Below are 13,709 nucleotides of genomic sequence, written 5' to 3'. Positions count from 1 at the left end.
TGGGCCAACATGAGCCCATGCCCACAAACATAATTAAAACAAGTCTTTAAATACGAACCCATGAAACTCCTGATGACCACTACCATTGAAAACCATTGCCGTTTAACATTTATGTGCTACTTTGCCATGAGCCGGCCGTAGTTTGGGGTATTTTTATGGAGATGTTTTTAATTAAGAATTATTATGTGTATATATATGTATGAGGAGGTTGTGGGGGCATGCATGTGCTATGTGTAGTACATGTGGAGGTCAGAGGACAACTTTGTGGGATCAGTTCTCTTTTCACCTTTATATGGCTTTGGGATGAAACTCAGGTTCTAGGTTTATTACGAGGTAATCACTTTAGTCCCTTTATCCACTGAGCTGTGTGACTGCTCACTTGACTTTTTTGCAAGTCTAAGTTCAAACTGGCCCTGAACTTGATAATCCTTTTGCCTGAGCCTATGCAGTGCTACCACTCTTGACTTAAGAGTGCCTTCTAAAACATCTTTTGTGAAAGGCAGACTTCTGCTCTTTCTGGGCACACATGACTATGCAGGCACAACAACCTTATCCATCTACAATAAACCTTATAATCTGCCAAAAAAAAAATATATCAGTGTTTAACTGTCATAAGAAAGGTAGCTTTCAGCATTTGAAACTGGAATTACTAATGTTGTAGGTTTAGGCAGCTATGTCTGTCATTGTACACCTGAGGAGTTTCTGCAGCAAAGCCCTACAGGTGCTCTCAGAGTAGATGCCTCTTAGGTTTAAAAACCCAAGATGAAATCCCAGTGTAAATTTTCCATTTAAGGGGGCTGGAGAGATGGCTCAGAGGTTAAGAGCACTGGCTGCTCTTACAGAGATCCTGAGTTCAAATCCCAGCACCCACATGGTGGCTACAACCATCTGTATTAGGATCTGATGCCCTCTTCTGGCCTGTAGGTGTGCATGCAGAGTACATAAAAAATATATAAATAAAAATTTTTAAAATTTTCCATTTAAGCATTTGTAATTTTACATTAGGTCTTATTACCTGTTCACTGTCACACTGTTGTTACCTACCTACATAGGAATCATTTTTCACAAGAATAAGGCATTATATTGTAAAGCTTTATGCCTATGATTTGTTTAAAAACTTCTGTGTGTGTGGGGGCATGCATGTGTGTAGGTCAGAGGACTTTTGGGAGTCGGTTCACCTAAATCTAAGAATTTGGTTTTTTTTCTTTAGAAAATGCGAGCGGCAGAACCCAGAGCTGCTAGCTTTCTTTCATTACAACGGAACTGCTAACTTTGAATATTTTTGTGGTGCTGATATCTGGGACTTGAGCTTAACTGTGGGAGAACCAAGTTTCCTTCTTACCTTAAGATAATAATAAGGATTGTTGAGTGCGGTGTGGAGGGCGATTCGTGGAGCAGCATTTAAGTGCTCACGGAGTGTGTGGGCAGCACTGAAGTATACTACCTCATGCAAAGGCTGGCTCTCAGGAGGCAGAAGGTAAACTCTGAAACAGTGAAATCAAGTATCAGCTTTTAGATATATATGCATAGGGTTATGTTCAATTCAACAGTTCTGACAAACCAAACACCAAGAATTATACTTCAATACTACTTTAAAAACTTCCTATGTATTTTTTTGGCTGCTTACGGTGGTCTACTTGATTACACCTGGAATCTTAAATACTTAATATTAATACTTAAGTATTACTTAATATCTTAAGTATTATTTAAAATTTTAAATACTTAAAATGCAAGTAGCTGTGCACTCCCATGAGGCATTTTTCTTGGATTATTTGAGATAGGAAAACCCACGTTAAATCTAGGCCACACCTTAAGGCAGTTCATAAGAAGGGCATGGGAGAGAACTTTGTCTTTTGTTTTGTTTTTTGAGACAGGGTTTCTCTGTAGCTTTGGAGCCTGTGGTGGAACTAGTTCTTATAGAAGAGGCTGGCTTTGAACTCAAAGATCCGCCTGCTTCTGCCTCCCGAGTGCTAGAATTAAAGGTGTGAGCCACCACTGCCCGGCAAGAACTTTGGCTTTTTGCCTGCTTGCCCTTGTTCTCATTGGCAAGTTCATATATCCTTTTGCTGAGGCATTCCTTCACTGGTTATTAAGAGTCTACCTCTTCAGGACTCTGACATAATGAAGGCTAGCTGAGACATCAGTCTTGTGGGCTGAACAACCATTGAATTGGATTCTTGGAACTTTTCCATCAGGAGACAGCTATTGTTGAACTAGCTGGATCATGCAGCCTGTAAGCCACTCTAATAAATACTCTGTATTTATATACATACATGTACATACATGCATTCTATCAGTTTGGTTCCTGCAGAGAACCCCAATGTAGTGTTCCTAAGAAGAAACTATGTGTTTTAGTTCTAAGTCAAACATTTGAGCATTTATTTGTTATATTTATGCTTAAAATCTCTAATGGAGATTTCTTGAAGTATTACTGAATTTCCTAAGTTATTCAGAAATCATATCAACATTTCTACCATAGCAAACATTGTAGGCTTTAGGAAAGTGGTAAACAGTACTGAGTTTAGGAAATCTTTAGTATCAGGAAAAAAACACAGTTGATATTTTTGATGGAAATGATATCCAGGAGCTTTTTTATTTTTTTAAAAAAAATAGCTAAATCAGGGCTAAAGAGATGGCTCACTGAATAAAAGCAATTGCATTACAAATGTGAGAACCTGAACCTGAATTCCAAGTACCAATTCTAAAAAGCCAGCTGTGGCCGTGTGCACATGTAACCCCAATGATGTAGGACTGACATCTAAATTCAGGTTCAGTGAGAGATGCTGTCTCAGGACACCTGATGCCCTCTAGCATACATACATAAACACACACACACACACACACACACACACACACACACACACACCACGCGCACAAAAAAAGAAATAAAAAATCTCTAAGGCTAAATTTCAGTTTTAAAGTCTTTAAAAACAAATTGTTCACTAATAAAATTCAATTATTACAAAACTGAGCATAACTTATAACTTTATCTTTTGCTAATGAGCTAGACAACAAACCAATTTTAATGAAGTGTTTACTTTTAATCTGTGCTGAGTCAATGGCAGTGCCATGACTGCGGCAGTCTGCGGAGGCCTGCAGGGAAGCCTGCAGGGCAGAAGCTTTGGCACACAAAGTGCAAAGGCAGAACAGTAGGTTCTAACCTGGATCAAAACAGTCATGACAGGCTGTGAAGGCAGAGCAAAGCAGTGCTCCACCAAAGACATTGCTGCTGCCCTTCCTCCTCTTACTGTCCCAGCCCTTTTACCTCCATGCACTTATTCTGTTCTGCTGCTCTCTGTGACCAAGGGAAGAGGGCACTGGCCATGCAAATCATTCCACACCACCACCTCCGTCTACCTCAAGAGTTCCTGACCCTTCTCATGCTGTGCTCAGATGCTGTTTCTTATCCACAGTGCGCTTGTAAAGCAACATAGATTTTGAATTACCATTCTGCTTGTATTTCATTTTAAATATCTTTTCTCCAGACCTCAAAACTCTGTCAAACATCTGTACTCTAGGTCTTGTGGAAATGTGGAAAGGTTTCTGACAGAGCAGGGCCTGCGTGACACTGGCAGTCACAGCCTCTCTTTGAGTTTTGGGTGTTAGGTCTCCCATCTCTCTTAGTTTATTTGCCCTCTTTCTCTTCTGTTTCCTTGCACTTCCTTCTTCCCCTTTTGCTATTAGCTTTAACAGACTACAATCTTAATCTCCTGCCTGGGAGAGACAGCCTTGGTAACAACACTAAGTCTTTGTATGGGAAACTTTGTGATTTCACAACAAATTTCAATCATTCTCATCATTATTTCAGCAGCTGGTGAAAGGTTGAAGAGTCAGATGTAATAGACAAGAAGTCAGAAGAGTGGCTGGGTGGTTGGGGAGTCTCAAATGCTGGGGTTACAGGCACAAACCACCACATTCTGCTCTGCTTTTTACTGTTTAAGTCATTTTCTTTGGTACACGTCCCACTTTAAAATCTGTAACACGGTCCAAGTTTCCAAAAGGTCACTTGGATGGACAATTTCATGTACACACATAACATTGTCCTTTGGGAAATCCACAAAATGATCTTCCCAGGAAAAATCACAAAACAAACTAGAATGGGAGACTTTGATAGTTACTCGTCAGATACTTCAATGTACATTTGGTGCTGATATTTAGTTGACCTGATAAAGTATTGAGAACAAAACAGTAACATGGCTAGTATACAATGTCTGTTTCTTGGCTTAGTCCAGATCCAGCATTTACTAATTAAATAGGCAGAAAAATGATAAAGTACAATGCAAAACAGGAGAAATACTTTGAAACTTCCCGTATTTCCTCACCAGCCTAATGGGCTAAATGAAGTTTAAACCTGCTTTCTTCCTAACAGTAAAAAATTAACCAAACCATTTGATTAAATAATTCAACAAGGACAGAAGGTCAATAAAAAATGCTAACTCTACTGAGATGGAAGAAACATCCTGGATTGGCTATGGGCAGCTAGTTACTAGTGTTATTTGGAAAAACAGGGTTACTTTTAGGTCTTGAGAGCTTCAGACTCACCTCACCAGGTTATCGATGAAGTTCACAACATTTTCTCTGAGTATTTCAAACTTGGTTTGCTTCTTAGTTGTTCTCCTTAATTCCTTCATTTCCAATAAGGACTATAGGGCACAGTGGGGAATGGGTAAACAAACATGCTATTTTTGGTGAGTTTAGGACAGAAACACTTTCAGAGAGAGCTGTCACTCAAGTAAAGATGCCCTTATGCCGAGTACAAAGAACCAGATCAAAAGGTGTTTTATTTTCTGTTAAGTCTCTGCCCTCTACATGTTCTGCTTTAAACATATACCAAGGAAAGAAGAGAGCAGTTTACTCCACTGCTCAGGGTCACAAGAGTGCTCACTATTTAGAAACCATTAGTTCATTTACGAGCATGAGGGAGCATGCCAGGAACAAAACACCATCCATTACCTCCACAGCTTTGGGTCACATTAACAACAGATTCTGTGAATTTAGTTTTTAGTTTTTACCCAGATTGAAATATGATGCTACATTTATAACTTAGTAGTATGGTACAAAGAAGGGTCTTCATTTGACAACCGAGGGCTGAAAGTGCAGTATCTGAGAACAACAACAGACTGCGGCTCAGTTTTTTTTCTTTTGAATGGTAATTCAAAAAGAAAAAAACCTGAGATTGTAGTTCAGTGGTAGGGTTTTAGCCAGTGAAGACATCCTGGGTTCGGTTTCTGCATTATAAGTAGGGGTGTGTGTGTGTGTGTGTGTGTGTGTGTGGTGTGTGGTGTGTGAAGAAAATTGGTCTTAGGCTCTCTTGACTCTTGGCTCAAAAAGAGAAGTAAGTACATTATATCTACATATCCGTTTTTCTAAAAAAAAAAAAATTATTTATTTATTTGTTTGTTTATTTATTATGTATACATAATAAATATGTGAGCCACCATATCGTTGCTGGGAATTGAACTCAGGACCTTTGGAAGAGCAGGCAAAGCTCTTAACCACTGAGCCATCTTTCCAGCCCCTACCTACATATTCTTTTTGTAAACCATAGACCTATTTTTTTTCTTACAGTTAATATTGTTTTCTTCCTTGAGGCTTCAGGAATGGTTTCTATATTACCTAGTAGACTGTAGACTGTGTGCATATGTACAATCTAGGATGACAGTGAGACAAACAGTATGACAGTACAGAATGCAATCTGCCTCTCGGTGGAGACAGGTGCCTGTTTTCTTACACAGGTCAAGGGTCCAGCAGGGTGGCACTCCTAGTGAGGCTGGTTCATGTACATTAAGAAAATGTGGGTTTCCTTTGCAGCATTCCTAACATCTAGTTACTAAAGAACCTCCACGACCTTTGGCTGGGCCAGTCTTTCTGAATATTGCATCAGGCATACTTATTCCTTTTTCTTTTGCATGCTGGCCAGACCCTAAGTATGCTTTTTAACTTCCTAACCCTTCCTTCATATTCTCCCTGCTCCGTGGCTGCCTGCTTATTCTTCCTATTTTTGTTCTCTGGACCACTGCTAATTTTTTTTTCATTAATAAGAGAAAGGATCCCAAAAAAGGACCTCAATTTCCCTGGTATTGTATGATGGTTCCTCAAGATTTTCTGTAATACTCTTTCTCTGCCTTCTAATTCTTCAGTAAGCACAGAAAACCACATCTTGCAGTTTATATGGCATCAATATGTCTCCTTTATCAGTTGCAAAGTTACTGGTTGTGATGTAAAAAATGAAAGTGAAGACATTCTAGCAGAGTTAGTCTAGACCAGATGAAACAACGGCACTACTCCTAATGCAGCTGGAAGGAAAAGAAAGATACCTAACCTTCTGAAGGTGATAGAGGTCTGTTTTCTGCAGCCCCTTTGGCTGTGATCCACAAGCATCCTCTTCCTCTTTGCTATCTGCTTTGAATACAAAACCAATATACAATAGAGGGAACAAACATTTACCCTAATTCAATGGAAGTAAAAGTTACACTTTTCTTTTAAACATGGACAAGATTCTATCAGACAAATGACACTCCAAAACTAGAAGCACTACATAGTACATAGTTTAGATGTCAGTAAGGTCTTCAACTACTAGCTACTGAATTCTGAATGTGTTTTGAACCAACAAATCAAAAGCCTGCATAAATATCTTTAAAAAAATCATTCAAACTTGAAACTATGTCTCTTTGACCTCGCTAAGATTGTAAACATGGTAAGCTACATTCTGACAAACCTAGTCTCAACCTTGCAATTTAATTACTGTTCAGCATGAGGAAGGTAATGTAAGAGCTGTAAACTCAGTTTGATAACTGATAAAATGTATAACTATGCTTCTGCAGGGGATGACACTCTGATTTGGTAACCTGACACTTGGCAATGGTCTGCTTCATGTATGGCTGAAGAATTTAGCTAAACACACTCTCTCTCTCTCTCTCTCTCTCTCTCTCTCTCTCTCTCTCTCTCTCTCTTAAAGAATCAGAAGATAATCCTTGATTTTAGAAATGCTAAGGTTAAGATAACTACTAGCTAAATTCTTTTCCCCATTTTACTAACTTGTAGCAGAATCTTAAAAGTGATTGTAACACCCAGCCTGATTTAATGCCCTCACCCCATTTAAATCCCAATTATAATATGCCATTAGTGTACAAAAAACCAGAGGTGAAAAATAAACAAATATTTCTTCCTGTGAGAAATGTTGAGTGTATTTTGTTATTAAGAATTGACTTTTAAAAACTGAGAAATAGACAAATCACCAGGAGGGTGGTTTTGCTTTAACTCAAAAACCACTTTATTTTTTATACTGTTGTCAATCATTTTAATCTTTAATTTTCCATTTCAGAAGCTGTGATCCTTCAGTGCGAGTGTAACAAACGATCTGTTTACTAATTCATCTCACACAAATTCTAATTAAAATTATTATGGTATCATGATATCAGTTTCTTCTTAGAGAATTTCTGAGTCCAATTTATTTTATATCCTTCTATACTTTTGGCGATACTTATATTCTTAATAATGGCTTCTTCTCATTGGTGAAACTACAATTATGAACTGATCTCTCTCTCTCTCTGCGTGTGTTCTCTCTCTCTCTCTCACACACACACACACACACACACACACACACACACACACACACTGACCTGGAGGCCAAGAAAGGTGGGTTAAAGTTTGGTACATATTAGATAGCCGTGAAATAGCTTACTTTTTCTTCCTAAATTTCAGTTTCTAATATCTGAAATGATCTTAATTTCTAAAATTTTTACTTTTGTAAAGTGTTTCAGGTCATTGTTATGGTGTTAAAAGATTACCACCACACATATTTTGGAGGGAAGTCTTCTTAGCACCTTTGTATAATTGCCTACCTTGCCTGTTTGTACCAAACCACTTTGATCTTTTACAATTGAGTTCTCATCAGAGACCAGCCTGCATAAAAGTTACAGGGAAGATTCCCACAAAAAAAGTTTCCTTAGAAAAGGGAACTTCTCATAAAAAGGAGTTTAAAGACAAATAATCAACTACCAAACACAGAAGGGATTCAAACTGCAAAGTATTTTCGAGATGCCATATCTCATTCTATTACTTATGTATCAATCAAGCCTCTTTCCTTGGCCCTATCCCAACACCCCCTAGATCAGAGTATAAAATGGCCTAGCTGAAGAATGAACTGTCTCCAGGCATTCTACCCAGTTTCATCTGAAGAACAAAAATGTTCTCCCTCCATTTAATTTTCTGCATTGTTTAAAACAAATCTAGAGAAGAAGCACTTTGCATATTTGTGGTTGCTGAGATGTGACATTCTGAGCCTTGCCTGCCGGCTGATCTTGAAGAGTTTCAATGCCATGCTGGTTAAAACCTGTCATGCCAACAAGAATGGGCAGTGTTTTACACTTACTTACCATCAAGGTTCTGAAACTGGCTCAGGAAATCCTTTATTTTTTGTGTTGTGCTGCCAAGCTGCTTTTCAGTACAGGAACTCAAAACCTCACAGCATTTCTCAAGTGTGCTCATCAGTTCGTCCTTTGCCAGCATTCTACAAAACAACCAGTGCAGAGCTAATATAACTAAAACATTAGCACACCTAAAACCTTTTCTACAGATGAAATGGTTTTGTTCAATATGTTACATTTAGAAGTATAGAATTATAACAATATGCTTAGCTGAGGGAGTATCCAAAGGTTTGTGTTTATAACCTGGTTCTGATACTGTAAGAACAAGTTCCTTATATCTGGTCTTTGGTATCCTTATCTGTAAATCGGAACAACACGTCACTGTATTATATGGCAACCTCCAAACTGAAACATTCCCTTCTGGGTGGAGGCTCAGGAAATAAATGAAGCCTACAATTCTTGAGCAGAAAATACAAGTCATGGGTTCCAGAAACTTACAAAACAAACAGTATGTATGAACTTGAATGTATATAGTAAAGCAATTAGTTTATCAAAATGTCTAAGCTACAATGGGTAAAATCAGATGGTGGCACTGATTTAGATAGTAATAACATGCCAACAGAAAAGGAAAAACATTCAAAAAGAGATCAAGGAATACATGGAGGTTATGTATATATCAGAGATAGCATTTCAAATCACTGGGGAAGATATGCTAGGTGTCAGAAAGCTACAGAGCACTACTTCCCATTATATACACAAGTCTATTCTGACAGATGAAAAATGTATGCTTTGGGAACAGGGAAGAAACAGCTCATCCCAGAAGAAGCAAAGATGCTAAAGCCAAACAAAACCATTTGTGAAGAAGCAGGCATACTGTTAGCACCATGTGCCCTGGGCAAATCAACTTTATAGTTTACTTTCAGAAAGGCTACATCCATGTATTCATTTTGTGGAAATAATTACACAAATGTATAAACACACATGCTTGTCACTAATAGTTGTAATAATGAAGAATTAAGAACAACCTAAATATATATCAAGTAATTAAATTCCTGATTAAATTAGACGCATTCCCAAATGCAGGATATTTGAAATAATGAAGTGGGACAACATACAGGCTAATAATGCCAACTTACACATACACATGCGTATCATGTCACGAAACAATACTCTGTGAGACGCTATTATTATTCCCATATTAGATACAAGGAAATGGAGGCACAGAGAATTTAAGTAACTTGTTCAATGCCCCAAAACTAGTCACTGACAAGCTGAATTTTGAACTTAGAGGGGGCAGAATGAATAAAAATTCCTCCTTATCTGCTCCAGGCTGACATTTCAAGCTTGCATCACCAGAGCCAGCACCACGCATGCTCTGCCTGATCGTACACACTGTAGCTCAAAACCCTGTCCATGCTAGGACAGCCATGCACCCGCTCTGAACTACATGCAAAAAGTTAATTGTTACAGAAAAATGAAAGCACAATAAAAAGATAACCACAGCAGACAAATGGGTTTCCATTTTAAATTGATCAAGTGATAAATATATACAGGACGATGGGGAGTGAGCTACATTAATATTTAGAGAAAGTGTTTTTGTGGTAGATAAACCACATGGTACACATGGCATGTCTGGCAAAGGTAAGGCCATGGAGACAATGGTGATGAAGATGCAGTCATAAAGAAGCAATATAGCTGGGAACAGAAAGACCACTGCAAAAACTAAATCTTTTACTCTGCATGAAATGAAGAGAACTAATGGTCTTAAAAACAAACAAAAGACAAAAATAGAAAATTGTCATATTTTCAAAAGATATTCTGACATCCAAAAGAAATATGTATGAAATCAGGAAAACAAAGGTTCTTTTGGTTGGAAAACCTGAAGGATACAGAAAGATGGTAGGTTTCAGGGGGCTAAATCAGGATTTCAGTTTCATATATGTAAACTCTGAGATACGTTCTGTGGATCCCACAAGACTGAGAAAGCGTTAGAGAAGCTTGGGAGGAGCATGCACCGAAGTCCTAAAAGCCATTAAATAAGAACTGAAGTGAAGTTCAGAGAGCATACAGGTCATGGGTAACTTGCATAAAGCCAGTTTAGATGACCAGAAAAGCCTCACTGTAAATGAGTTTGAGAGTGAATATCTTTCTTATATACTACTTTCACTAACAATAACAACAAAAAAGCCCCATATTTTTAATAAAAACTGAAAACATAAATTCATCTCTTTATCTGTTTCTAGTTGAATGGATGAATTCAATCCAGTTTTGGAAAAAATTAATTTGAAATCAATATCTACAGTCATCCAACTTCTCCATGACTGGAAGTAATTCTTCCTTTTTTGCTTTTTCCCCCTTCAGGAAACTTTTATTCCTTCTATTTCCTAGGACATTTAATATGGCTCCTTGTCGTCTGACTATGCTACTCCTTTTTGTTTTTGTTTTGTTTTTTGAGACAGGGTTTCTCTGTGTAACTTGGTGCCTGTCCGGGAACTAGTTCTTGTAGACCAGGCTGGCCTCAAACTCATAGAGATCTGCCTGCCTCTGTCTCCCGAGTGCTGGGATTAAAGGTGTGCACCATGGCCACCCAGTTGATTATCCTGTTCTTGTGACTACCTATATTCACTTACTATTGCTTTAACAAAATACCCAAAAAGAGAGCACTTTTTTTTTTTTTTAAAGGAAGTAGGTTTATTTGGCTCATGGTTTGGGAGGATAAAAGTCCAAAATTGGATAAATAGTTCCACTGGTTAGGTATCTGATGCCTTGGATGGCATCAGAAAAGAGAGTACCTGGGGAGTGGGGGAGAGAGATCACTTGGCTATGAGAAGAAGTCAGAGAATGGGGAGGGGGAGTTGTTTTGGGTGACAACTCATTTTCACAACCAATTTACACCATGAGATCAACAGTAATTCTCAGAACAGTACCCTACCAATTTAATTACTTGGAACATCTTAATTAACCTACATCTTAACAGTCTGACCACAGTTTAATAATTCCACAGTGAAGAGCAAGCTTCCAACATAAGAATCTTTGAAGGCTGATCTAAACCCAAGACAAAGTTTTACAGCATTTGTATGCTCAAGTATTAGCACAATCTTTGAGATGAGAGAAATCTACAGTTAATACACCTCAGATGATTCTTATATACATTAAAGCTTGAAACCACTAAAGAAATAGTGGCTCAAAATCTCTTAAATACAGCTTCTTGTCTGACTTAATGCTAAGCCTATAAATGTCTATAGAGAATCTAACATGATGCAATTTCAGATCCAAGAATCTCTATACTAAAACACTGAAATGATATTTTGGTGCTTATAGTCTCAGATAGTGCCTATGTCAATAAATCTAACATACTGTAGGTTAGCTTATTCTTTAGGAAGTGTTTAATTATCACCTAATGTGGAAATGGAGAGTTAAGAAACTACATTTACATGTCAAATTTGTAGTCTCTAGGAACTAAGTTGAGGTGATGAAAAATATAATCAGAATATTTTTTGCTCTTTAATTCAATGAAAGCTGAGCTTACATGCTCATATGTTGATATTTGTACTGGCTAGTGTTTGTCAACCTGAACAAGTTATTAGAGAGGAAGAAACCTCAATTAAGAAAATGCCTCCATAAAATCTGATGATAGGCAAGCCTTAGGGCACTTTCTTAATCAGAGATGGCACAGAGGTTAAGAGCACTGGCTGCTCTTCCAGAGGTCCTGAGTTCAATTCCCAGCAACCAGATCGTGGTTCAGAATCATCTGTAATGAGATCTGGTGCCCTCTTCTGGTGTGTAGGCATGTAGGCAGAATATTGCATATGTAATAAATAAATCTTAAAAAAAATAAAGATGACACACCTAAACACGATACATTTTTTTTTTACTGTACTCTTTCTGGAATGTACAGATTTTTAATGTGCTAGATTTTTAAGATTGACATTTAAATTCGTGCTCGTAAACTAGGAAAATATTAATGTTTTTCAGACTTTTCTCAAAAAGCAAAATAGTAAACTATTTTTTACTCTGTATCTCTGATGTTTTGTATATACCTACAGTGTCAACAGGAGGAAAGACATTTATTCCAACACTGCAGGCTTCTACCTCACTTTCTTTTTATGGTGGTGACACTTTTACATGTCTTTGCTAAAACTGCTGTATCGGATCATCAAGGCTTTTAAGCTCAACTTAATTAAAGGATAGAAACTACACTTGGTATTTATCATTTTTGCTTTATTTATATCCCTAATCTTGTACTTTAGAACCTGGCAAATAAAAGCTCAAAGTACTGAGAGCTCTTAAGTGAGATCTCAATTATGATCCTATCAGCAGTAAAGTGATCTCATGCAAGTCACCAAATCTCTAGCTATGCTTCAGATTCCTCAGGGAAAGTACTGATACACCAGAAAGGTGTACTAGACTATGCTAGTGTACTAGACTGTGAAATGTACTGTGCGCCTAAGTCAGTACCTGGCACACAGCAGGCCTTCAATAAATGGTGGTTACTATTGCCACCATTACTTTTGTGATCAAGATACTATATGGTACTAGACTGACATTTATGATCCCTGACTGGATTCCAAGGTTAGCCGACCCAGGATACAAGTTCCTCCCAGATAAATAAACTTACGCATTTGGGAATAGTTAACAAGAGAAGGAAGATAGATACTAGTCATACAACTGCAACACAAAGAATTAATTAGCTAGGGTGCTGGGGAGATGGCTTGGAGGGTAAAGGTGCTTGCCACCTGGCAATGCAAGCTTAGCTCACTGCATTCTTTGGACTCCACATAAAAGCAGAACTGAATTTATAAATCTATCAGCTTTTACATATGAATCCACATGTGCACACAAGATGGGAGAGAGAAAATCAACTGGCTAGTTAAGATATTACTGGGTCAGAAAGCAAAGTCCCCAAAATATTCTATTTTAAAGTTTATAAATATACAGTTTACTGACAAAAACTATGAAATAAAAAGTAGTGCTGGGCACAGTGTCACTCGCCTTTAATCCCAGCACTCGGGACACAGAGGCAGGTGCATGGCTTCCCTGGTCTATCTAGCAAGTTTTAGGCCAGTCATGGCTACAAAGTGAGAGCACATCTCAAAAACAAACCAACAAAAAACAACAAAAAATCTTTTCAGTGGAAGTAAAATTTCTTTGGGGACTAATTTTTCCAGACAGCAAGAAATTTCAGTATTATAGTTCTATGGCACCCATATATCAAAATAATTGTATTACTGTTTTCAACTGTGATGGTTTGAATGAGTTCATATATTTGAACACGTGGTTCCAGTTGGTGGTGCTGTTTGAGGAAGTCCAGGAGCTCAGCTCTGTTGGAGAAAATGCAGC

At 37.9% G+C, this 13,709-nt stretch overlaps 1 protein-coding gene across 4 annotated transcripts in view; it reads right to left on the bottom strand.

Annotated features, from left to right (window-relative positions):
• Nucleotides 1-13,709, bottom strand: part of Orc3 (origin recognition complex subunit 3) — a 70,943-nt gene that overhangs the window by 17,603 nt on the left and 39,631 nt on the right. For 3 of the 4 annotated variants that reach the window (XM_085677257.2, XM_048420537.3, XM_085677255.2), the window contains exons 14-17: nt 8,379-8,512; nt 6,323-6,402; nt 4,543-4,643; nt 1,343-1,484 (exon numbers count right to left, since the gene is read on the bottom strand). In XM_085677257.2, coding sequence (XP_085533383.2) covers nt 1,343-1,484; nt 4,543-4,643; nt 6,323-6,402; nt 8,379-8,512 — 457 coding nt within the window. The remainder of the gene's footprint in view (nt 1-1,342; nt 1,485-4,542; nt 4,644-6,322; nt 6,403-8,378; nt 8,513-13,709) is intronic. The other variant, XM_048420538.3, reaches the window with a different exon arrangement.

The sequence above is a fragment of the Myodes glareolus genome, chromosome 16, assembly GCF_982192425.1.
Source record: "Myodes glareolus chromosome 16, mMyoGla1.1, whole genome shotgun sequence".
Taxonomy (NCBI): Eukaryota; Metazoa; Chordata; class Mammalia; order Rodentia; family Cricetidae; genus Myodes; species Myodes glareolus.
The sequence above is the reverse complement of the archived record's forward strand: the minus strand, read 5'-3'. Positions and strand labels throughout refer to the sequence as shown.